General features: G+C 37.2%; 1 protein-coding gene across 1 annotated transcript in view; it reads right to left on the bottom strand.

The window, feature by feature from the left end:
- Window positions 1-26,538, bottom strand: part of LOC145977942 (serine/threonine-protein kinase ATR-like) — a 109,937-nt gene that overhangs the window by 27,497 nt on the left and 55,902 nt on the right. Inside the window, exons 20-29 of the mRNA XM_083110276.1 lie at window positions 26,121-26,241; window positions 19,304-19,434; window positions 18,217-18,383; window positions 16,253-16,413; window positions 9,538-9,795; window positions 8,209-8,348; window positions 7,821-7,937; window positions 3,981-4,120; window positions 2,853-3,128; window positions 1,068-1,361 (exon numbers count right to left, since the gene is read on the bottom strand). Coding sequence (XP_082966402.1) covers window positions 1,068-1,361; window positions 2,853-3,128; window positions 3,981-4,120; window positions 7,821-7,937; window positions 8,209-8,348; window positions 9,538-9,795; window positions 16,253-16,413; window positions 18,217-18,383; window positions 19,304-19,434; window positions 26,121-26,241 — 1,805 coding nt within the window. The remainder of the gene's footprint in view (window positions 1-1,067; window positions 1,362-2,852; window positions 3,129-3,980; window positions 4,121-7,820; window positions 7,938-8,208; window positions 8,349-9,537; window positions 9,796-16,252; window positions 16,414-18,216; window positions 18,384-19,303; window positions 19,435-26,120; window positions 26,242-26,538) is intronic.

Raw genomic sequence — 26,538 nt, 5'->3', positions numbered from 1 at the left:
GTCTGCAAACAGACACTAGGTTTCAGAATTGAAGTACAGAAGCAATCCATGAAGTAAAAAAAATACCAAAAAAAGTGTACATTCTCTTTACAACTCCTCCTCCCACTCCCCAGATATAGCCAGAATCAATTTACACTTCACCAATTACTAATAACATATTTCAAGGCTCAAGTAGCATTCAAAATATGTATCTCCTGACAGTACCTGGGTCACAGTATGTTCCAGAAGTCATATACTATGCAAGATACTGTTTGAGGCATATATGTTCTGGCTTGGTATTTAACCCTTCATGGGTCGTGTGAGAAAAATTACATTGATGGTTGTGCATGGTCCCAGAGACCGGGATCTTAAAATACATTCAATGAAAGGTCTAAAATGCCAAACTCTCAATTATTACATTTAGATCTTTTCTTCCAACAATTGAGATTCTATAAAACTATAAAAATTGAAACTGCATGAAACTATAAAAAGGCACTCTTCGTTAGTCGGGCACGGAACAGCAGACCAGATTTTCAGAAAAAACTAGGTACGTCTGTAGTTGCGCATGGACTCGAAAGCAAGAGGCTTCAACGAACCCTCCCTAGCTGCTCAAAGATCTGACTAACACTGAAAACAAAATGGTGGTGTAAAAGAGGAAGGTTACAAACTCGACTAGACAGAGGGAGGGTATTGACAAAACAATCATTGATAAATGACAACCTTAAAACCACACACCCAGAACTAGAGACCCTGCGTGACCAATGCAGGGTTAAGTGAGATGTGATAAGTGCTGCTTGGTAATGAGCCAATCAGCAGCAACGTTTCACATAGTATGACCAGCTGCACAAGTCTGAGTTTGATTGGTGAAATCCTCCAGCGACACATGCCGCTTGTCGCTTCAGTGTGAATTCTCCCTAAGGGAGCCACATAACTGTAGAATTAGGCCATATTTTCATTTATTCTCATCAGTCCCTCCCTATAAATCTACAAAAATATTATTGAAACCTGATGTGGTCATACAAACATATCTGCTAATATACCAATGGTGAAACTGCACCAATACATAACACAAAACATTTTGTACTTACTTTGATGCAACCTCAGCACTTTTGAGCCACAATTTGCCTATTTCCTTACTAATTGTTGCTGCAATACTTGGGTTCTTCTCGACAATTCGCCCTTTCATTATTTCAAGCATTGTTCTGCGCATATCAAGAATGGGTTGAATAACCTTAGTTGACTGCTGGACAATTTGCAACCTTAGTTCCCACTCTTTGAACAATCCAGTGACTATTTTTTCTACAAACGCTTTTTTTTCTATATTCTCAAGACAAATGTTTGTAACTTCGGCACATCTCTGAAGTTCACTTATCATATGTAACCTGTAGAAAAGAAAGGAGCATCAAAATACACATGAAAAACTCAGTAAAATTATTACAATAGTTGCATAATGACTACATGTTTCTCTTATATTGCGTATGTAATTCTACTTAAATTAATCAGCATAAATGAATGGTTGTCATTGCAGTATCAGGATAAGTTTATGTACAATCAGAAACATTCCTGAGCTGTAACAAATCATTTGAAAGTCCTTAGGTTTGTTCTGAATACAAAAAAAAAAAAGGTTACGAGAACACAAATTCATGATCTGAGCACATAGAATTCCATTGTTATTCACAATTTAATTTCTAAACAGCACCTTTATTCATTAAATTAGGCACACACAGGAGATGATGTACTACGTAGAACTGTTAGCAAAAAATACATGCTTCGAACCCAGGTCTCTGGCATTCCGTGCCATTGCTCTACCACTGAGCTACTGAGCCAGCCTGACTTTGCCTGATTTTTCGCTTCCGCTGTGTAGAATCGTTTCTGCCAGTGCTACCGCAACAGGATCTGTTGCCTTTGAAACACAGTAGACGTTGACATTGCCTCTTTCCTCCCAGCATAGAGATGTTACTTCATTAAATTAGGCACACACAGGAGATGATGTACTACATAGAACTGTGCTACCGCAGAGATGATTCTACACAGGTAAAACAGCGGAAGCGAAAAATCAGGCAAAGTCAGGCTGGCTCAGTAGCTCAGTGGTAGAGCAATGGCACGGAATGCCAGAGATCCAGGTTCGAGTCCTGGTCGAGTCTGCATTTTTCGCTAACAGTTCTACGCAGTACCTTTATTGTTTTATAATAGGTGACATTTTGCTAACTGTTTGTTTTATCATTTATTATCCCTGCTGGGAGATGACAACCAAGTTTTATCAAATGTTTTTAGCTTTCTGCAAAGAGCCGGACTCTTCCAATGAGGAAGCTTTTTGTTTTTCTTACCTTTTAATGTGTTGTGTTTGTCTTGTGTAGGTCCCTTCACAGTTTAATTTTTCACTAGGGGTTTCTTACACCCCTCCTTTTTAAAAATATTAGGTAAGAATTTTAGATAAGGGGATATTTCCCCATACACATTGAAGAGTGCCAAATGACCTAATGTGCCGACACACCCAATTCAATCAACCAACAATAATAAAAGACTGGATTTTTTTTATCTTTGGGTAAATCTGAAATTACTTCACAAACATAAAGAATTCCACAAGCTAACCAGTGGGAAGAAGGAAAAGGTTATCCACTTCACTTTAACAAAATAAGCTGCAAATATTATTCTGTTCATAATGTAAAAATAGCAACTAAAAATGTTTGTAATTACACCATATTATATCATTACCGAAAAATTACATTACTCACATTAGATTAAAACTATCTCAAGATGCATTAAAAAAATATTATTAGTCTTTGTATTCAAAGTAATTCACATAAAAACATATTGTGTATGAACCTTAAGTTTTGTAACATCTTATGCATAATTAGAATTGTAATACTTACTTCACCACAGTGTGATATCCTTGCTGATAAGCTCCCTTCTGAAAAGCAAGAGAAGACAGAGGCTCCATCAACCTGTTTGTGATCTGCATTACCTGGTGAGATATATCTATAGTACTTGCTTCTCTTACTGCCAGAAGGCACTGGGCTAATTCTATACTCCACCCATGGTTTCTGGACATATTAAAATTATTCAGTAGTTCCTTGAGATGATCCCAATGACCAAGTCGCCATGAAGTTTCAACTTTCAACTCTGAAAGCTTATCACCAACTAGAGGACTACATGTGCAAAAAGAAGAAAAAATCATAAATTAATACATTTAAAAATTGATAATGGATATGTAAATTTTCTCATTACAATGAAGTTATATATAGCAATCTTTAAAAAGCATTTATTGTATGGAATTAATGGATCAATGCTCTCACATAACTTTTTTCCAGGGATGAACATTACAAACAAAAAAAACAAACTAAAAAGTGGGAAAATGTAAAATCTGCGAAAATTTTCTAACATTTCCCTCCATTGAAGCCAAGAAAATTGAACGTAAATTAGGGAAAATGTAAAATTCGGGCTCTGTTGTACTATGCTGTCACTAAACTCAATTTTTGAACCAAACAATAAATTTATGTAATTCAAATACACATTACGGAGCTGCAGTGATCTAGTCAGTAGGGCATCTGAGTGCCATGCAGGAGACAGGTTAAATTCCCAGGGTGGGTGATCCAAGGTCAGAATTTTTTCAACCTTGTCCCTGCATAAAGTGGCTCTGGGGTTCACCTTGCCTCAAATGTATGGAACCATAACTCCACATTGCCCTTTATATGCCTTCATGATACTGTGCAATGTACACAGGGAACTTTAACTTACCTACCTTAATGCACAATGGGACTGAAAATTGATTAACTGCATTTTCATAATTAAAAATTTAATGATATCACTAGAACAGAATGGACAAGTAACTTCCATCTACTAGACTTGGCATGATCTATGACTAACTTAAGTAACAAGTTATTATTTATGGTAAAAAAAAAATACTTCATACACTGAAACTTAAAGATACAACTCATTCTGATGATACATAAACTAGCCTGTAAATATTTGTTTGTGTGAAGAAAAGATTAGAAACTTACTCTTCCTTGCTGAAGCTATCACACACAGAGTCTCCGGTTGAAGGCTCATTTAAGGCCAAATAGCATTTCACCATTCTCTCCTTGTGCTCATCAGTCATGTTTTCCGTGCGACGAAGTCTCTCATAATATAGAAGTGCATCCTGGAAAATTAATCAGGAATCAACAGAGTATCATAAGGTTACAAGGATACGATACACAAACTACACATGATTCCTGAAGTAATGGTACAGGAAATTGAAATTTTACTTTCTGGTAAAATATTTGAAATCCTTGCACAAAACTTGCAAAAAGGGTTGGGGAAAGTAGCACTCAGAACTTTGACAATTTCTGGAAAAAGATATAACAGTTAACAGGGTGTCTACAACTTCGTAAAAACAAAATTCCCCGACTTTTCCAGGATTTCCACACAAAGAAGCAAAAATTTCAGGACCAAGTCATTAGGATTGGATTGATTGATTTGTTGTTTTAAGTCCATTTTATGCACAGTAAGGCTAATCGAGACTAGACCTACAGTTTAAAGTGGTATCCGAACCACTATGTGCCTCCACCGGGAATCGAACCCGGGAACCCTTGATTACAAGGCGACGACGCTACCACTGCGCCATCGGGGAGGCCTCCAAGTCATTAGGACAATACATATATTTAAACATATGTGTGAGAAGGTCACTGCATTTTAGCTAACCACCAGCTGTAGAATACCACTTAACCAAGTTAAAAGTAATAACATGAAGGGTACTGAACAGAAATGTGACTTGGATAGGGGCATCAGGGGTGAGCTTTTAGACAATAGTTGCAACAGATAGACAAATTGTAAACAAAGAATTTATTTACCCCCAAAAAAGGATAAATAATATAAAATTATAGTATATTATATATGTATTAATCCTAATATCAACCAAACACAACCCAAATATTGCAACAAGAAAGTGCTAAATGCCAACAGCCATTTCCTGTACTAGATTTCTACATGAAAATAGTTCAAAATGCATTTATTCCCAATGATTAATATTCCCATGTAGTTTACTACATGGTCAACAGCCCTCTAAGGGCCATGGTTTGCCAAACTGCTTTTTATTGGGCAACATTGCTGCAGTTTCCTTGCTTTCATGACCAGAGCGAGCTAGTACTTCTTTTCAAGTAGCTTCCCAAATGTCCTCACAATTCTGGGTCAACACTTGACATTTTGGAGGCTCCCACTGAAAATTGACCTTGGAATTGCTCGCACCAATGGCAAGTACCAAAAATGTGTAGCAGGAGAACTAATTGTCCTAGATAGAAGTATCTGCTTAAACCTCCATTGGTTGCGTTGTATCTCTGAGATAGACTAAAATGTCTTCTTGGAAACGATTAGGTAGCTTCTTCCCTCTTTGTCTGAATACAGATGACCACAGTCTCAGCCTGGTGCCCATTCATGTCTTGACTTAGTAGGCTGTTTGTACATGTGGGATACAGAGTGACCAGTCTCGTTCAGGTTAATGGTAGCACAGTCTGCTTGTAGAATGGACTGAAACGATGTCGAAAAATGCTGAATTCATTCATTCCATGCTCCAGAGCAGTGAAAGTGAATGCAATGAATACAATATCATCATTGATAAGTGTTTGTTGGCGATCGTGATAATGCAGAGGTAAAAGAAGGTCATTTGGAGACTAAACTGGAATTTGATGGTGATTGCGATGAATAGCAGAGCGATGCATATAAATAAATATTTGTAAGGTGGCAATAAATATCATATGTAGTGATAAGAAATGTTTCTAAGGTGCTTAAGAATCATTATATATAGGGCTGAAATAAAATAAGGTGAAAATTAAAAAGTAATCATCAGGGTAGCTACGATTTTTTGATTATGAAATTCCCTGACTTTTCCAGGTTTTCCAGACCAGAAATGAAATTTTTCCAGACATATTTGTCGTCATGATTTTTGCTTTTTAATCTCATGTTTTTCAATTAAATATGCAGGCACGTTAATTATTATGAACATGAATATACACAGTTATTAGCTGAAAATTTACCAAGTGATTAATATAATGCTATTCAATGAAAAAATAAATAACTATTGTACTTCCCCATTTACTAAGTCATTACAATTAAGGTAGTGTAAAATATCAATAAAAAATGTGGCATAACAAAGTTTCAAAGTTTCCTAGCAGGAAGACTAATTATCCTAGAATTTTGGCATTCATTGTGACACGAAATTTGAACCTTCCTTAAAATAATGAGCACTATTTGGATTCGAAAGAAGTTATTTATGTTGAAAAAAAAACAACTTCAAAATGACCTTACGCAATCATACATGCTTCTAACGGAAAAGGTATTCTCCGGTTGACAAGCGACAGTAAGTATCGTAAACTAGTGGGATTGAATGTAGAAATAAATCGGAACCTTAGTACAGGGTCTTTATTTTAATTGTAAGACAACCAAACCAGACCTTCCTAACCTAACCACAAAAGCGTATTTGACAAAATCTTAAGTAATCGCTAAAACTCTGCAGTATGCGTTAACAGACATAAATCGAAATCGAACCATGTAAAAGTTGCATTTGTAGCATGATGAAATCGTAATAAAACAAAAGGAACTTGGGCCCAATTTCACCACTTTTCAGCAAAATTTCATTCTACACGCAAAAAAAAAGTAGAATTACTATCGGCATCAAACCAACATTCCTAACCTAACAACGATGTGTGACCAGCGTACGTTTAATTTCTCTATTTCGCACCAGTTTTTTTAAAAATAAATTCGTTCTACATGCACAAAACACGTGCATATTCGAATAATGATGTCACTGATACTGCATAAAATCACTAATTTATCGGGTGTAACACATCTCTGCAATGTAAAAACTACAACGAGCAAATGAACCAGTTGATCAGGTTGCTTCTGAACGGGTCGCAAACGAAGGACTCAAATTCACAGAACAGGTTCTTGGGGGGAACGAAGTACTGAGTCCCTTTGTTTTCACTCGGCATCCGTACCCGTCCAGTGTGACGTCAACCACTGAACGGGTCGCAAACGAAGGACTCAAATTCACAGAATGGGTTCATCTGGGGAACGAAGTACTGAGTCCCTTTGTTTTTATTCTGCATCCGCACCCGTCCAGTGTGATGTCAACCACAGCCAGTTACGTGAAATTCTGCTCTTCAAGCTTTATTGCAGATCCAAAACCAATGAACTGTATGAACACCAACCTGCTCCGCTTCACGTATCAAAAGAGAACGGGTTCCGAACGGGTGTGTTCTTGAAGAAAGAAAATTTCCTCACCACACACAAAGCTAAAGCAACATTTTTCCTTAAGAAATTCTGAGGATGGCTGGTGCGTAGGTTTCGTCTTGAGTAGCTTGTTCTCTAAGGAAAAATCTCACGCCTCTCCAAATTCCGGTCTTGAACAGGTTCAGAAGAACAAGTCGCAAAATGAACGGATCCAAGATCCGAGAGTGAATAAATATAGAATCGAAATGCGAAGGAACCATAATTTTGTACGTAACAGACTAGAAGTTATAATGATGAGAGGAACAAGTTTCTGAACTGAATCTTTTGGGGGGACTGGAATCACAACAACCGAATTCGGAACTGCAAATGAACCGTTCGTTCATTTTATAACGGGTTCTCCTGCAACTCCAAAATGCTCATAAATTCCAGAAAATATGCAAAATTCCCTGACTATTCCCTGACTTTTCCCTGACCAACCAAATTCCCTGTTTTCCAGGTTTTCCAGTCATGTAGCAACCCTGAATCTTGAACATGTTGGTAAAACCTTACACTTATATCAAAGATACAGCACGACCAATCTTATTATTTTTCCAGGTGTGACTGACTGATGGAAGGTTAAAAAGAAAACTCCTTACCTGATACTGTCCTTTCACTTCATGAAGGAGTATTTGATCTTCTAAAGGTGGATCTACAGTCCGGACTACAGCAGTGCCAGATACAGCATCGGGCTCATCCAATCCAACATATATTTTCTGTTGGAAAAAATATGATGCTCCAACATTATCTACATGACATTACACTGAATAAAATTCATAATAATCTTATATACCAGAGGTAGGAAGCTAGGGTAGACTTCTTTTTTATGTATTTTCAAGAGCTTATGGTTAAAAAAAGAATTTAAACTGTGACAGTAAATTGTAAAGTTTGGGGATGTAAAAATTGAGATACATTTGTCAAGTGGAAAAATATTTTTACGTTTTGGGGTTCTACTGTAATGGATAAAATTATGAAATGAATACTTACTCCCAGAAGGCTCAATGAAGTATGTAACAAATCAGGTTCTGCTCTCACTGCCTGCTCATAGAACATTAATGAGCGTGTGTATTCTCCACTTCCACAATTTAATGCGGAAAATTCTAACTTGGGAATCATTCCAAAAAACTCTGTTTAAAAGAAAAAATTATCAATGTTTGCTTCACTAAAAAGTAATATTATTCAGTTAAAAAAATTTTAAAAAAAATTTGGTGGGGTTTACAAAGCATGAAAAATAATTATGTTACTATTGGGACTGAGCCCATACCGTTGCTCATGTACTGATGGATACCAGTTGTACCGGTTGGAATTTATTTTTACTGATAGCAGCCAATATTTTTCTGGCATTTTGATAATTTGTAGGGTCTGCTAAAGTGCCACACGACACTATTGTGGAGTATTTAGATATAATTTTTTAACATTCTAAAGAAAAATCTCGTGACAATTGATGCTTATAATTGGAGTAGAATGCTCATCCATTAATATTAAGTACTATTTCGAAAAACTTTTAATTGTTACAATTTTCAAGCATTGGTCGGTATCTGAGGGAATCAGTACAGATATTGGATCAGTCCTAATTAATATAAAAAATACACTGAACACCAACATGCAAAGTTCCAATAAATTTTAATTACATTATATGGCAAATATAAAGACTATAGTTGAGATGTTATGGTCAGTCAGGACCACATTCTGATGATTTCTTGAATATTTTAAAGTAAAACTATTGGTAAACTGACGTATAATTAGAGTGTAATACTTACACACTAACATTAATCAATATTTTTAACAACATTTAATTATTACAAATTTCAAGCATTGGTATCAGTGAGAGTATCGGTTTACAATGGTATTGGCCCAACCCTACTTATAACCCTTGTTGATATTCTAAGAAAAGAATGAGAGATTTGGAGGAAACATACTATCTGCACATGACAGTGGAAAAAGGAACTGACTCATGATGAATGAAACTGTAATGATTAATTTGCTTTATTTTACTTTGCTTTTTGTGCCACTTTTTGGCTAATTTGCAAAGAATGGGATGAGTGATGATATGGTGAAATTGATGAATGGACACTCACAAACATCCATGTCCAGGCCGGGATTCGAAGATGGGACCCCTGGCATGGTAGAGTGAATTGCTAACCAATCCGCCATGGGTGCCGCCTGAAACTGTATAATGACTTGGCAAGCAAGATATCAGCTAACCTCAGTTCTTATACACGAAAGGTTAAGCTCTAGTGTGATATTATATGATGGTAAAGGCATGAATACAATTAATGAGACAGCACATGCACAACTACAAATCAACATTTTTACCTCTAACAATGCTGGCTTCACTGACGTATGAACGATCAAACTTATACCCAGGAATTTTCTTCCATTTTGTCATCCAGTGCATCAAGAAATCTACCTGAGAAAACACAACTTTTGAACACTTTTTATGTAGTTGGAAAAGGGTTTCTTCGCAGGGAACCAAGTCCTCATTAGATCCTCGGTGTGGCTCTTTTATAACAGTCAGGATCTCTTCCAATATCATCCTTCTCTGACCATCATCCCCATTCACTATTGCATAAACTGAAAATATATTTTTATGAGAAACAGACAATGTAAGCATTCACATCACATTATTTAAAAATCAGAGATACAAAGCAAATAAACATAATTTTTGATGTAACATTTGTTTTGTAATTTGATCAATGTTACAGTTTAGAGCTGTAATAGAAAAAAAAATACAAGCAAGCAATACATGCATAAAAGAAGAAAAAGCAGTAAATGATGTAGTGCATGATCATTAATCGATCTCGAAAGTAGTATCTTCCCTACACATGCATAAAATTATGTACTGCCTGGCATATATGAAATTCCCTCTTACAAGTCATGAACTTTATTTCTTGACTTAGTCACTACAATTCCTAATTTCTCTTTCTATAGGGTACCTTTTACGAAAAGCAGTTTCAATACAGTAACATTATACCCACCATGTGAAAAATAAAGTTTGATTTGATTTGCTTTATTTTACTTTGACTTTTGTGCCACTTTTGGCTAATTTGCGAAGATGGGGATGAGTAATGATATGATGAAATTGATGAATAGACATCACAAACATCCATGCCCAAGCCAGGATTCGAACCCGGGACCCCTGGCATTGCAGCATGATGTGAAAAATAAAGTATGTCATATTAAATTATTGTTACAATGACCCAAACAAGTTTTGAAGTAACTTTATATGTATATGTAACACATATACATGTGGAAACCTTTATTATTTGCAGGTACCCACTGTTCAAAAAATACAAAAATCACAAAATCTAAAAGACACAATATTACAAAATAGATGAAGTCTTCACATTACGATTACTTCATATTTCGACTTCCTGTTTATTTAAGCTGGTCAGTTTCAAAGGAAAGGATCTGATCATACTGTGATGTGGATCCTTCATTTTATGATGATGCAAATGAGAAGTTTGTGAAATGTTGGAAATATGTGTTTCAATTTTTGTGCTGTGTATGTTAAGTTTATGTATGTATAAATAAAGTTATTTTCTCCTCTAAAATAAAATAATCTAAAGGTTAAATACATAGTAGTTTTGCCTGTAACGTGATGGCTTGCATTTAATTAGACATAAATGAAAAATTTTGAAAATAAAATCCCAAGAGAAAAAATGGATTTAAAAGAGGTATAAAAAACAGGTGATTAAAGATGATTACGTAATACTGAATTCTCTTCTGATATTACCAGAATAACTATACAAATTAAGCTTCTATGGGCACAGATAGAAAGAGAACTTTGCAAGATCTTTGTCAGAAAACCTAATGGTAAGGGACCTATATGAAAGCTAATATGAAGATTGGCTGGGTATTAGGGCGTGTTGAATTTTTCATCTTTAAAAATCCTGATTTGAGGGGTGTTAAAAAGTTGTGGTATGATTAGGTAATTTGAAATATATTTTGGTTACTTGTAAATATTTAGGTCTTGCTTGGTAAATATCTATGTGAAAAGTTCCTACTTTTTAACAGTTTTTAAATATTTCTGTCATTTAAACGTATGGGTTATTCCCAAATTTTAATTGAAACAGATGTTGATAAGTGCCAAAAATTGATTACAAGTAATTGTAGTTCTCTTATATATTAATATTTTACTATTACTATTATTATGTTTTATTTTGTACTATTAATATTAATATTATACTTCTTTCTTTTTTTCAACAGAGACTGAAGAATTTCCATTTTGAGAGTTGCAATTGGTGTCAACTGTGTCAATGACAGTGTGGCTGTGGCTTGGCAGATACGGTATGTGATATCTTTTTTGCGTTCTACAACCAGTGACAACTGCTTCACAATGACTACAAAGAAAGCAAGACAGGGAACATTCACACATATGAGCAACCTTATTGGGAGTGGAAGAGACATGTTGCCTTCTGATATACCAACTTTGTGAGACGTGTTAAGATATGGACTGTTGCTGAGAGAATAAAGTAGTGAGGATATGAGAAATTATCCAGCTGCGAGTGTTGCAAAAGACATATATCCTAAAGTACGAGCAAACTGTTCTTTTGTTTTCACTGTTGTGAATTCAAGAGTTACAGAATTAGCAACGATTCAAGAAAGTTGGGAGCAAGCAAAAAACATATCTCTTGGAAGGGGCAAGTTAGATATTAAAGAAGCCTTTGCTTCAAAACTTGACAAGCTCTTTGACATTCTTAATTGCAAATGTGAAATCATTATGTGCTCTGAATTTGGCTGTGCTACAGATTGCACAAAAGAAGCTCACATTAATTGACAAGAAGATCCCAGTGAAAGAACTTGCTTTCATTAAAGGCCAGAGAAACAAGATTGGTTCTATTGGACCACACCAATTTGGTTTGCCAGATTCTCCAGAACATAACAGACTGATAAAGAAGCAAAATCGAGGAGAAGTTGAGAGAACAAGACTTGCTGAATATAAAAAGGAATGCTTGCAGACTTCTTCACTTCCATCACATGAAGAAAGTTCCACTGGGGTTGGAAATGAGGAGAAAGAATCTGATACAGAAGATGGAAGTGAATCAAATTATGATTTAACAGCTCCTTCAACTTCTAATGAAGAGAAACAGTACAATACATTAGATATACCTAATGTTGCTATGCAGAGCATCAGATACGGTGTTGGTCTTCGTGCCACAGCTGCAATTACCATCGCTGCATTTATTGATATCGGCTTGATCACTAACGAAAACACGAAACTTGTTGTTGACCACAATAAAGTAAAGAGAGCACAGGAGAAATTGATGTCATGATTAGACAATGACTTTGAAGAAATTTGTAAGAAGGGTCAAATTGATTGCATATTTTTCGATGGTCGTGAAGATTCAACTAAAGTTATGCTGAAGGTTGAAAATTCAGAGCAGCAGTTTCCCAGTACTATGAAAGAACAACATTATTCAGTTTGTAGTGAGCCAGGTGGGAGATACCTTTATCACTTTACACCAGAGAAAAGCTCAAAGAATGAAAATCCAGCTGAAATAATTGCTGACAATTTACTGAATTTCATGAAAGAGAAAGGTATTGATAAAACAATACAAGCAATTGGAGGTGATTCAACAAATATTAATACCGGCTGGGAAGGTGGCACCATGCACTGGGTAGAAGTCAAACTAGGCCGCAAACTTAACTGGCTAGTTTGTGCTCTTACGTCTTCGCCATTTAATCACAGACCTTGATGGGAAGACTTTGTCAAACAACAAGTGGACAGGTGACATTGGTAAAATGTTAGATGCAGCTACAGAGCTTGATATTAATCCTAAATTTCCAAAAATTTCAATTGGAGTACCTCTTATTGAACTCAGTGACAGTAATGTGAAGGATCTGTCAACCGATCAAGCGTATGGATATAGAATTACACATGCCATAAGAGCAGGTAAACTTCCCAATAAGCTGGCACTTCTTGAAATTGGACCAGTGAGCCATTCAAGGTGGCTTACAACAGCAAACAGACTTAGTCGCTTGTGGGTTTCCAAACATGGCCTAAAAGGCAAAAACCTCGAGAATTTAAGGCTGATTGTGGAATACATCATTGGTGTGTACTCTCCGTGTTGGTTCAATATCAAAGTAAAACATCTGTGGATAGAAGGCCCACGTCATTTGTTGTTTCAATTGCAACAGCTTAGACTGCAAAACAAGGCTGTAATAAATGCTGTTTTGCCGACTATTAAGCGTTCAGCGTGATATGCATTTAGTGAAATGTTAATTCAGACACTGCTGTGCTCAAATAATAAGGAAGAAAAGAGAGCTGAAATTCAAAAGATCATCGATTTGGGAGGTGGCAATGATGATACATTTGGAGACCTTTCAGAACGTCCAAGGAAGACACCTTCTATAAACACCTCTGCTTCAAACTTATTGGAGTTGATAGACTGGTTTATGAACCTCCATTAACATGCAAATTACCTTGACAGAAATAAAGGAATTTATTGACAAGCCTATGCAAGTTCCTCAGTGGCCTTGTCATGGTCAGGGGATTGAAAGATATGTGAAACAAGTCACGGAGGCTGCAGGAAAGGTGTATTCACAGGAAAAAAGGAAGGGCTACATCAGAGGTCAAGAAGCAGGTCGTCGGCTTTTGTCAAGAAATGAATCAAAACAGGATTTGATGAAATTAGTTATTAATTATAATTAATGTTATTATTTTTTTACTATAATAGGACGTTATAAGATAAAGTAATGATATGTTGTTACAGCTGGAAACAAAATTTCTTTAGATTTTCGCTTGTACAAAATGATTAAAAACTTCAACTTCGCTTCAAAATGAGAGTTTTTGGCTTTTTTTTTAGTGCATTTCAAACAAACCTCTATTTACCAAGCTAATCATCAACCAATCATAAAAATAATTGCAGATTTGGATTCCTCATGTCCAATAACATATTTTCAGAACCCCTCATTGAGCAAATTCGCAAAAGAAAATTTTCCGTCCTTAAATGACACGCCCTACTGGGTATGTTAATGGTCAACTAATGATCTACATACTATGGGTTCCATCTGAAGTCTTGGCTTGGTCACAGGTAGAGGCAAATATTTTTGGTAAATAAAAAAGCAAAATTTCGGTACAAAAACAGAGTCTATTTCGGGTTCAAAAGCGGTAAATAAAATAAAATTTCGCTGTTATAGCAGTGAAAAAGCGGTGTATAAAATGACATTTTGGTTTTAAAATTGTGAATATAGTCCCAAATTTGATTGAAAACTGCACTTACTACACAAAATAAACATATCCCTTCTAATAACACATTTATGTCGTTCCGAGAATATTGAGTTCGTTCCTGTATAATAGGGTTCATTTTTGCTTCTCAAATATTATAGCAGAATTAATCAATTTTCTGTGAATTGCATAACTCACAGCATAACTCTTACTTCAGAAAGTGTTGCGTCGGTAAATAAACTCTAAATTTCGTGTTTAAGAGTCTATTTCGAATTTTGCAGTTTATTTCGCATCATTTCATGACAAAACGGGGTAGGAAAATGCACCTCACACCTTAAAACAAAAATACGTTAGAGTATTCAAATTGGTCTACTTACGCAAGTCAGTATGTATTCTTATGTGGACGACGTTTCGGAAGCTTTACTGCTTCCTTCCTCAGGTTGTCGTTTCCAGCTCGGAATATCAAGCCATGTCAGAGAAGTGTCATGTAAGGATACTGGGTGAAAGGTTTGGGTTAAAAACACTTCATAGTGCTTGACCTATACAGAATTAAAACCACTTTGCTAAAAACCCCTTAAAACTCACAATAAAACATGTAAAAACCACCGCTACGGTAAACTGGAGTGGCCGTTGAAAGCCTAAACTCCCTGTCAAGGTGAAGCGAGCGGGCAGATGGTGCCGCGCAGCGGAGTGGTACTTCCCCTCCCACGAGAGATCCCTCCCCTCTCTTTTTCTTCCCCTCGTCACCAATCCAAGGAGAATTTCCGTTCCACCTCGGCTGCTTTCCTTACCTCCGATGTGACATGGAAGCCCATCGGGGCCCTTTTATTATTCAAATTGTCCCACTTTTTAAAAAAGCTAATCCATACGTCATCCTGAGGAAGGAAGCAGTAAAGCTTCCGAAACGTCGTCCACATAAGAATACATACTCACTTGCGTAAGTAGACCAATTTGAATACTCTAACGTATTTTTGTTTATAGATAGTGAGTAACACGCACGTAACCAATATGTTAGTTACCTCACACCTTTCAGAAACATGAAAAATTAATATTACAATTTGTTATTTCACATTTCGTGTTTTCGTCAAAAATGAAATATGCATGCCTCTAGTTATGGGTGTTCCTTTGTGACTATATGATTGCCATTTAATTCTCATCTTCTTAACTGTAACCAAAAAGCAAAAACACAAAAAAAATTACACAAATACAAAATTAAGATGGAAAGAAAATATTGGAATTGGTCTCAAAGTTATGCAGAAATGGTCAAAATCGGATTCATCTTGCACAGGATAAGGCAGTTGTTAGAAAATTAGAAAATGTTAAATGGCAGTGTTATTACATCTGGAAATAAATAAAACTCAAAAGTAGTACAGTAGACTCGCGATTATCCGAGCTAATTGGGACCGAGATTACCTCGGATACGGAAAAACTCTGATAATATGGAGATAATGTGCTAATAGGTCGTAAATGACGAAACAACACTTAAAAATGTATAGTAATTATTTATTACTAGTACAACATAAATGAGAAGATTACTTTTTCCGTTTAGAATAGGCCTACACAGACTTAAACACCACCATAACAATCGGATACACCGACAATGTAACAAACACGTGCAGCGCGGATGGTGACTTGACTCCATAAACAAACAGGGGGGAGGGGGGGCGTTACGAAGTGCAATGTTTCCCAACCACTCCCTCGGTTAACCCGGAGCCTCGGTTAATCGCGAGTCTACTGTAATTAAAAATTTAAATCTTTCGATGTTTCAATGTAGAACCAAAACAGCATAAAAAAGTGTGCTTCATTTTACTGCAGCAGGGTGTTAGAGTGTAAATGATTTAAGTAATCAAAAATTCTTACCTAAAACATATGGTAGGAAAAACAGGAGGATGTTGATATCTTTCTTCATACTCAATTTGCAAGCCAAAAATACACTTCCCACAGGAGTATCAGAACTAACATCAATTAACTTTACAACCCAAGAGTAAAGCCAATCATGGTAGGTTGAACCAAATTCGGACCTGTAGGGAGAAAAAACAACTTTATTGTAGAGCAGTTAAAACTTACATTAATATCATTGAAATTACATCACTGTAGAAGATTGTTCTGGATTATTTAAATTAAAGTAAGCAATTAAAACTAAAATAGGTAATTAACTCTGATACACTTACTTAATTAACTTCTAACGGTGGAAGCGGCCCCGGCGCCTACCCAGCGTCGAATAACATGGGTACCTGGGGGAAACCCTGGGGGGTAAAGGCAGTCAGGGGCGTGATGCTGATCACATCACCCCCACTCACGACCGGATCAAGAAAGTGTGGGGCATTACCCCCACACCCCCTATACGCCTTCATGGCGTGGTGCTATGCATAGGGGAACATTTTTTTTTTTTACACTTACTATTCATTTCTTTGCGAAAGTTCTTTTCAGCGATTGATTTCACCACTTGTCTGGTGGCTTCGTCAGGTGTGAACCAGACGAGTGGCAAAATTGATCGCTGAAAAAAACTTTCGCGGAAAATGAATAGTAAGTGTATCAGAGTTAATTACCTATCTCCACGTAACCGCCAAACTGATATCTTTAGATGCAACTAAAATAGGTTTTAAAAATATTTGTGATTCAAGTTATCTAATATAGAAAGGAGGAAAATCATATGTTCAACCCTTTTATGTAATCGTGAAACATACACAACACAGATCAAATGTAATACAAATACAATATCTACTTCATCCATGAATCTTTGTGATTGTATTAAAAACCTGCATTGAACCTATTTTTTAACCAAAAAATGTCAAGTCTGATCCCAGGATTCTCAATATTATATGAACAATATGAATGGGACAAGATCATTAAGTCTAATACAGAATATAGGGTAAGGAAATCAAGATTATGCCAAGCAAGGCTCGAGATGTTTTGCCTGATTATGTTCTCAATGCAACCCTGGGCTTCACCTAGCCTCAAATCGATAGGTACTTGGAGAGTACAGGCAGCTGGAGCATGATGCTGATCACATCACCTCAAGTACCTGGCTATAATTGATACTGAAATAGAAGTACCTTCCCCTCATCCCATTTTGCCCGTACTTTGTTGTGCACCTTTCTAACTCTGAAGTATAATAATACATTGGCACCTTTTGTGTTCTATATTTCAATTTTTTGCACATTATGACAATCATATCAAGAGTATGTACCCACTCCATGCTGGGAGATATTAGGCAACATTGAAATCATCAGTGTTTCAAAGGCAACAGATCCCATTGCAGTAACACTACAAGACAATTCCACACAGGTAAAACAGCAGAAGTGAAAAATCAGGTGAAACCAGGGCTAGCTCAGTTCTTAGAGTAACGATGCAGTATCCCAGACTCTGATTTGGATTCTGGTCACCCCTGCATTTTTCATTTAAATTTCTAGGATTGGTTTGTATTTTATTCTTCACAAGAAACAACCTTAATTGTTTGGCAATATCTTCTGTTTACTAGGTAAAAAAAAGCCAAATAACTGTGAAAAACCTACATGAATGTTTAGAATTGGTTGGTAGATGTAGCAATTTTTGACATTCATGAAGAAAAATGCATGCAAAATACCTGGAATTCACAGATATCCCTGTGAGTATACACTCTGCTTTTATAAGAAAAAGCAAGACACATTCGTCTGGGTCCATACACTGATCAAGGGATAAATATATCATTCCTATTCTGCATAAAACATTTATCACTTTATATCAGATCACTCTTTACAGATATCCAACCTACTTCAATACAAGAGTAATTACCAACAAATATATAAAGATGGTTCTAAAACACAAGTAACACTTTAACAAACCTGAACACAGGATGTACATTCAATACTTTTTCTTCTGTCGGGTGTGCTCGGTATCTTGAAGTTAAAAATGGGACCATTATGTGCTTAATATTATCAGGAAACTCACACCACACATCATATGTTGGTGCATCTTCAGAATTTGAAATGCCATACAGACTTAATAATTCCTGAAATATAAATAAAATATGAAGCAAACTCATTCCGTAGCTTGACATGGAAGTAAATATGTAACATAAAATTCTCGATGTAAAAGAATGATACAAAAAACTGTACACGTGGAGCTACAATTGCAAAAGAAAAGTTCATAACAAGTGTCCCCCTCCATACACACACAACCACCCTACCAACCAAGTATTTGGAATGGTAATAAGGGGTGAAGATGGGATTTGAGGCCAGAGGATGTGGTTGGTCATGGCTCATATACAGGTATGTATAAAGCACAAACCGAATTACAAATTTCTGGATTTTCCTTCACGATAAGGTCCTGGCATTCCTGGAACAAATTAACATGTTAGAGACCATTCATATTCTCAAATTCTATTCACTGACAGACATACTGCTTGTTGATTTGCTACACAAATATCAAATTGTGTTTTTATTACACATATTCAGAACCCTGTATTCTCTACCTGAATCTCAAATCCCATAATTATCTTAATCCTGAATTTGCTATGTATGAATATCTATTATGCAAAAGCATTATGATTTACTACATGAATTCTCAAATATTCTGATCCAAACATCTTTCATCAGTTGTGTGTTGTTCTTATGTGGAACATTTCATCTACAAAATTTGAGAGTTTACATTATTAGCATCAATATTAATAGTATTGTATTTGTATTTTTGTTATTATTATATTATGCAACTTATGGCTAATTATGAGGATGATTACTGATTAGATTAAATTGATGAAGGGACACTCATGAAGAACATCCATGCCCATGCTGTAACTCCTATATGAGAACATCAGTGGCAAATGTTAACACTGTAATAAATTTCAATTTACATGAAAATGAAGAAATAATAATTGTTTCATTAGAAAAAGTAACTAACATAATGTTTAAACTCAATGTAAATGGCACTTACTTGAATAGCATAGGCAAAGCTGTCTATGTTCTGAGCATCAGTAGATGTCATGTATGCTCTAGTAATTTCACACAATGCTCTACAAGCAAATTTCCTGTCCATTACTTCGAAAATAAAATCTTCATTTACATCTGAAAAATGAAAAACATTAGTACAGATATTGTAATTATGATCATATTGTCAACCTGCTTTAGTTATTAATCAGTATAACTGGACTCTAACTTCATTTTCTTTCTAAGACATAGTATATAAAGGTAAAAATGAAATATATTTTCTGCAAGTCTATGTAACAGTTGGGCTGAAAAGTTCGTAGGCTAACATAGTAAAATATATTTTTTTGACAAAATTCGATTTTATTATTCAATATAGTTGCCTTTGAGGGCGATACAACGATTATAGCGGTCATACAATTTTTCGATGCCATTTTTATAGTACGATTTCTCTTTAGCCTCAAAATAGGCCTCAGTTTCGGCGATTACCTCTTCATCAGTGCTAAATTTCTTTCCAGCGAGCATTCTTTTAAGGTCTGCAAACAGGAAAAAGTCACTGGGGGCCAGATCTGGAGAATATGGTGGATGGGGAAGCAATTCGTAGTCTAATTCATATAATTTTGCCATCGTTTTCATTGATTTGTGACACGGTGCATTGTCTTGATGAAACAGCACTTTTTTCTTCTTCAAATGGGGCCGTTTTTTCGTGATTTCATCCTTTAAACGCTCCAACAATGCTATGTAATAATCGCTGTTGATGGTCTGGCCCTTTTTGAGGTAATCGATGAATATAATACCATGCGCATCCCAGAATACTGATGCCATAACCTTGCCAGCCGACTGTTGCGTCTTTCCACGCTTTGGATTCGGTTCATCACGTGCAGTCCACTCGGCTGACTGTCGATTGGACTCTGGAGTGTAGTTTTGGAGCCATGTTTCATCCATTGTAATATATCGACGGAAAAATTCATGTTTATTACGGTTAAATATCGCTAAACATTGCTCCGAATCATCAAAACGTTGTTGCTTTTGATCGATTGTGAGCACGCGCGGCACCCATTTTGCACACAGCTTTCGCATGTTCAAATATTCATGCACAATATGTCCAACACGTTCCTTTGATATTTTTAAAGTCTCAGCTATCTCGATCAACTTCACTTTACGATCATTTAAAATTATTTTGTGGACTTTTTTGATGTTTTCGTCGGTAACAGCCTCTTTGGGGCGTCCACTGCGTGCATCGTCTTCGATGCTCATTTCGCCTCGTTTAAATTTAGCAAACCACTTCTCAACGGTTGATTTTCCTGGTGCAGAGTCCGAATAATGTTTATCAAGCCAAGCCTTGGCTTCAACAGTATTTTTTTTCGCCAAAAAGCAATGCTTTATTAACACACGAAATTCTTTTTTATCCATTTTTTCACAATAACAAAGGCTGCTTCACTCACAATGCTATATCTCACGAACTAATTATCCGGCAGCTGTGAAATTTATACACGTATCTTTTGAAGGTTAGTACTAAATAAAAATCACATGGATTTAATTCTAGTAACGCCATCTATGAGTCAGCCTACGAACTTTTCAGCCCAACTGTTAGAAATAAAATTCAAAGGAATCCTGTACCAGATTAAGAATCGTAAGGACGAGAGGAACAAGATTCTGAACTGCATCTTTTTTTGAGAGTGGAATCACAATAACCGAATCCAGAAGTGGAAATGAACCACTTTTTCTCTTGCAGACTCGAAAATGCACGTCAATTCCAAATAATCTGCAAAATTCCCTGACATTTCCCTGTTGTTCAGATGCATAGCAACCATGAATTCCTAGTGCTGAAGTGTTTTTAATGTTTTAACCAAATATTTTACCACTTACCTATATTAACCTATATGCAACACTTGTTTCTTTCCTGTCCATCATGAAAATCCCAGGTGGGCACAAGATTTTATTTAATTTTTGTTATTTAACATTGCTATTCTGCCACTTTTGTCTAATCACAACAATGAGGATGAGTGATGATATGATGAAGACACACAAAGAACACCCATGTTAAGGCTGGGACTCAAAATGAGGAACTTTGTAAAAGTCTACTACTTAATGTGCTTAGGCACATAGCCAGCATGTTGCCAGAATGATACAGTGGAAGAGGTGAGTAAAGTGAGGGAAAGAGGTGATGAAAATGAGAGGAGGAGGTGATGAAAGTGAGAGGAAGAGGTGATGAAAGTGAGAGGAAGAGGCAAGGAAAGTAAGAGGAAGAGGTGAGGAAAGTGATAGGAAGAGGTGAGGAAAGTGATAGGAAGAGGTGAGGCAAGTGATAGGAAGAGGTGAGGAAAGTGAGAGGAAGAGGTGAGGAAAGTGATAGGAAGAGGTGAGGAAAGTAAGAGGAAGAGGCAAGGAAAGTGAGAGGAAGAGGTGAGGAAAGTAAGAGGAAGAGGTGAGGAAAGTGATAGGAAGAGGTGAGGAAAGTGAGAAGAAGTGAGGTAAGTGAGAGGAAGAGGCAAGGAAAGTGATAGGAAGAGGTGAGGAAAGTGATAGGAAGAGGTGAGTAAAGTGAGGGAAAGAGGTGATGAACGTGAGAGGAGGAGGTGATGAAAGTGAGAGGAAGAGGTGATGAAAGTGATAGGAAGAGTTGAGGAAACTGATAGGAAGAGGTGAGTAAAGTGAGGGGAAGAGGTGAGTAAAGTGAGGGAAAGAGGTGATGAACGTGAGAGGAGGAGGTGATGAAAGTGAGAGGAAGAGGTGATGAAAGTGAGAGGAAGAGGTGATGAAAGTGAGAGGAAGAGGTGATGAAAGTGATAGGAAGAGTTGAGGAAAGTGATAGTAAGAGGTGAGTAAAGTGAGGGAAAGAGGTGAGTAAAGTGAGAGGAGGAGATGATGAAAGTGAGAGGAAGAGGTGATGAAAGTGGGAGGAAGAGGTGAGGAAATTGAGAGGAAGAGGTGAGGAAAGTGAGAGGAAGAGGTGAGGAAAGTGATAGGAAGAGGTGAGGAAAGTGATAGGAAGAGGTGAGTAAAGTGAGGGAAAGAGGTGAGTAAAGTGAGAGGTGATGAACGTGAGAGGAAGAGGTGAGTAAAGTGAGGGAAAGAGGTGATGAACGTGAGAGGAGGAGGTGATGAAAGTGAGAGGAAGAGGTGATGAAAGTGAGAGGAAGAGGTGAGGAAAGTGATAGGAAGAGGTGAGGAAAGTGATAGGAAGAGGTGAGTAAAGTGAGGGAAAGAGGTGAGTAAAGTGAGAGGTGATGAACGTGAGAGGAGATGAACGTGAGAGGAGGAGGTGATGAAAGTGAGAGGAAGAGGTGATGAAAGTGAGAGGAAGAGGTGATGAAAGTGAGAGGAAGAGGTGATGAAAGTGAGAGGAAGAGGTGATGAAAGTGAGAGGAAGAGGTGAGGAAAGTGATAGGAAGAGGTGAGGAAAGTGATAGGAAGAGGTGAGTAAAGTGAGGGAAAGAGGTGAGTAAAGTGAGAGGTGATGAAAGTGAGAGGAGGAGGTGATGAAAGTGAGAGGAGGATGTGATGAAAGTGAGAGGAAGAGGTGAGTAAAGTGAGGGAAAGAGGTGAGTAAAGTGAGAGGTGATGAAAGTGAGAGGAGGAGATGAAAGTGAGAGAAAGAGGCGATGAAAGTGAGAGGAAGAGGCGATGAAAGTGAGAGGAAGAGGCGATGAAAGTGAGAGGAAGAGGCGATGAAAGTGAGAGGAAGAGGCGAGGAAAGTGAGAGGAAGAGGCGAGGAAAGTGATAGGAAGAGGTGAGGAAAGTGATAGGAAGAGGTGAGGAAAGTGAGAGGAAGAGGTGAGGAAAGTGATAGGAGGAGGTGAGTAAAGTGAGAGGAGGAGGTGATGAAAGTGAGAGGAGGAGGTGATGAAAGTGAGAGGAAGAGGCGATGAAAGTGAGAGGAAGAGGCGAGGAAAGTGAGAGGAAGAGGCGAGGAAAGTGATAGGAAGAGGTGAGGAAAGTGAGAGGAAGAGGTGAGGAAAGTGATAGGAAGAGGTGAGGAAAGTGATAGGAAGAGGTGAGGAAAGTGGGAGGAAGAGGTGAGGAAAGTGGGAGGAAGAGGTGAGGAAAGTGAGAGGAAGAGGTGAGGAAAGTGGGAGGAAGAGGGGAGGAAAGTGAGAGAAAGAGGCGAGGAAAGTAAGAGGAAGAGGTGAGGAAAGTAAGAGGAAGAGGTGAGGAAAGTGAGAGGAAGAGGTGAGGAAAGTGAGAGGAAGAGGTGAGGAAAGTGATAGGAAGAGGTGAGTAAAGTGAGGGAAAGAGGTGATGAAAGTGAGAGGAGGAGGCAATGAAAGTGAGAGGAAGAGGTGATGAAAGTGATAGGAAGAGGTGAGGAAAGTGATAGGAAGAGGTGAGGAAAGTGAGGAAAGTGATAGGAAGAGGTGAGTAAAGTGAGAGGAGGAGGTGATGAAAGTGAGAGGAAGAGGCGATGAAAGTGAGAGGAAGAGGCGAGGAAAGTGATAGGAAGAGGTGAGGAAAGTGAGAGGAAGAGGTGAGGAAAGTGATAGGAAGAGGTGAGGAAAGTGAGAGGAAGAGGTGAGGAAAGTGATAGGAAGAGGTGAGGAAAGTGAGAGGAAGAGGTGAGGAAAGTGATAGGAAGAGGTGAGGAAAGTGAGAGGAAGAGGTGAGGAAAGTGGGAGGAAGAGGTGAGGAAAGTGGGAGGAAGAGGTGAGGAAAGTGGGAGGAACAGGTGAGGAAAGTGAGAGGAAGAGGTGAGGAAAGTGGGAGGAAGAGGGGAGGAAAGTGAGAGGAAGAGGTGAGGAAAGTAAGAGGAAGAGGTGAGGAAAGTAAGAGGAAGATGTGAGGAAAGTGAGAGGAAGAGGTGAGGAAAGTGATAGGAAGAGGTGAGTAAAGTGAGGGAAAGAGGTGATGAAAGTGAGAGGAGGAGGTGATGAAAGTGAGTGGAAGAGGCGATGAAAGTGAGAGGAAGAGGCGATGAAAGTGAGAGGAAGAGGTGATGAAAGTGAGAGGACTTACGAAAGGAGTAAAAAGTCAGAGGAAACATTGATGGTTTCTGTTAAGGCTCGGCTGGACCTTTGTCATGTGAATGGGGGATTTTTTTCAAATTTTCCTCTCCATTCGAAAAACTTCTTGGATATTTCAAAATATGAAAAATTACATACGCTTAGAATTCCTTCTAGAGCATTGACGTGAATTTTCGTGTAGTTTTCTTTTACTGTTGTCTAAATATTATCAATAGTTTTGTAACTACGTAAATCTTTTAAACTATTGATAATATCTATATAATAGTGAAAGAAAACTACACAAAAATTCACGTCAATGCTCTAGAAGTAATTCTAAGCATATGTAATTTTTCATATTTTGAAATATCCAAGAGGTTTATCGAATGGAGAGGAAAATTTGAAAAAAATCGCCCATACGCATGACAAAGGCCCGTCCAGCCGAGCCTTAAAGGAGCCATTCCAGCATTTGCCTAAAGTGACTGGAAGGAACCACAGAAAAATCTGCCAGGGTGGTTGGCAGGGAGTCAGGAAAGAGAAAGAGAAGACAGAGGGTTGGGGGAGGGGTAGGTAGATCAGCGACCGATCATGCATTATTTTAATTACCGTATATGCTGGCGTATAAGATGCACCCCCTTTTTGTACACATTTTTGAGGAAAAAGCTTTATCACTGAACTTATAATTAATTTACAGTGTTTCAAATATAATGTAATATTTACATCTACTTTCAGCATATAACTTACCTAATCTAAGCATTTTAATCTTCTTCGTCACACACCACAAGGAAGCAAGAAAGAAATTGCCTAACTCAGAACAGAGAAAATTTCCAGAAATGAATGTAATCAAAAACTTAGTATCGGCGTACAAGATGCAATCCATTTTTTAAGGTAAAAAGTGCATCTTATAAGCACTTCAATATCAGCATATAAGACCTATTTTTAAAGAAAAAAGGTGTCTTATAAGCCGGCAAATATGGTAGTTAAGACTAAAAACACAACAAAGTTTTGTTCATGGTCCCATTTCTTACAAAAAATTTTCATCGATATTATTTGGTATTCTCAAGTTCCTATAGTCTCCAGCTTCTAATCAAATAATCAAAACTTTCTTCCTCAATACTCAGTAATACTATGAACTCATCCGAAGTGTTCCTTCGTCTAATTTTATTTACGTAAAATTTACTGTTAACAATATGTTAATTGGCTTCCCTGATGGCGCAGTGGTAGCGTAGTCGCCTTGTAATCAAGGGGTCCCGGTTCAATACTTGGTGGAGGCACAAGTGGTTCGGATTCCACTTTAAACTGTAGGTCCAGTCCCAATTAGCCTTACTGTGCATAAAGTGGACTTAAAACAGTAAATCAACAACAACAATATGTTAATTATAGTAGTGGGTTAAAAAAAGTTATTTATTGGATTTTTATTCTTATGGTTAATAAGTAGAACCTATTTTCTGATATAAAAGTATAAAAATTTCATGTTGAATGTGAACAATTCACTCACCTCCTTAAGTACGACACAGATGAATTTTGGCTTGAAAATATAAGCTGCATAGAAATGTATCTTGCAAAACAGCTGTGCATGAATTAATGATTGATTGATTGAGTTAGTGTTTGAAGTCCACCTTATGCCCAGTAAGGCTAATTGGGACTGGACCTACAGTTTAAAGTGGGATCCGAACCAATATGTGCCTCCACCGGGTATTGAACCTGGGTCCCCTTGATTACAAGGTGACAATGCTACCACTGCACCATCAGGGAGGCTGTGCATGAATTAAATGCTTATTCATAACAATAACAAAATGACAAATTAGTGCACTCAATAACAGAAATACGGGATTGGCCAATACCAAACCAATATGTCCTAACCCTACTGTTTCTTAACTTGCAAATACCTCGTTTGTTGTCCCTTGACAAGAATGCTGGATCAATAGCTCCTAGTTCGCCTAGGCAAAGTCCACATAGCTTGCTCACAGCCTGAGACTCACGTGAAGCATTCACTAGGCCAGCAATCAACTGGGGGAGAAATAGAATACAAAATTATGAACTCATAAATAGGAAGATTTTACCAATACGAGATGAAGTATCAATATAAATTTAAATATCATACCATTATTGCTGAATTTTCGCTGATAATTCTACATAATGATACCAGTTTTACCACCTTGTACTCATCTGATATAAGTTTAAAAACTTATTAATACTAATCATAAGAATTGAATGCTTGAGACACAAGCTTATGTCCAACCTTGATATATGTGTGTGTGTCTATGACAACTGCACAAACACAGGGGTGAAAATTAGTCAAGTGGT

Source organism: Lepisma saccharinum, chromosome 24 (assembly GCF_977018435.1).
Source record: "Lepisma saccharinum chromosome 24, izLepSacc3.1, whole genome shotgun sequence".
Taxonomy (NCBI): domain Eukaryota; kingdom Metazoa; phylum Arthropoda; class Insecta; order Zygentoma; family Lepismatidae; genus Lepisma; species Lepisma saccharinum.
The sequence above is the reverse complement of the archived record's forward strand: the minus strand, read 5'-3'. Positions and strand labels throughout refer to the sequence as shown.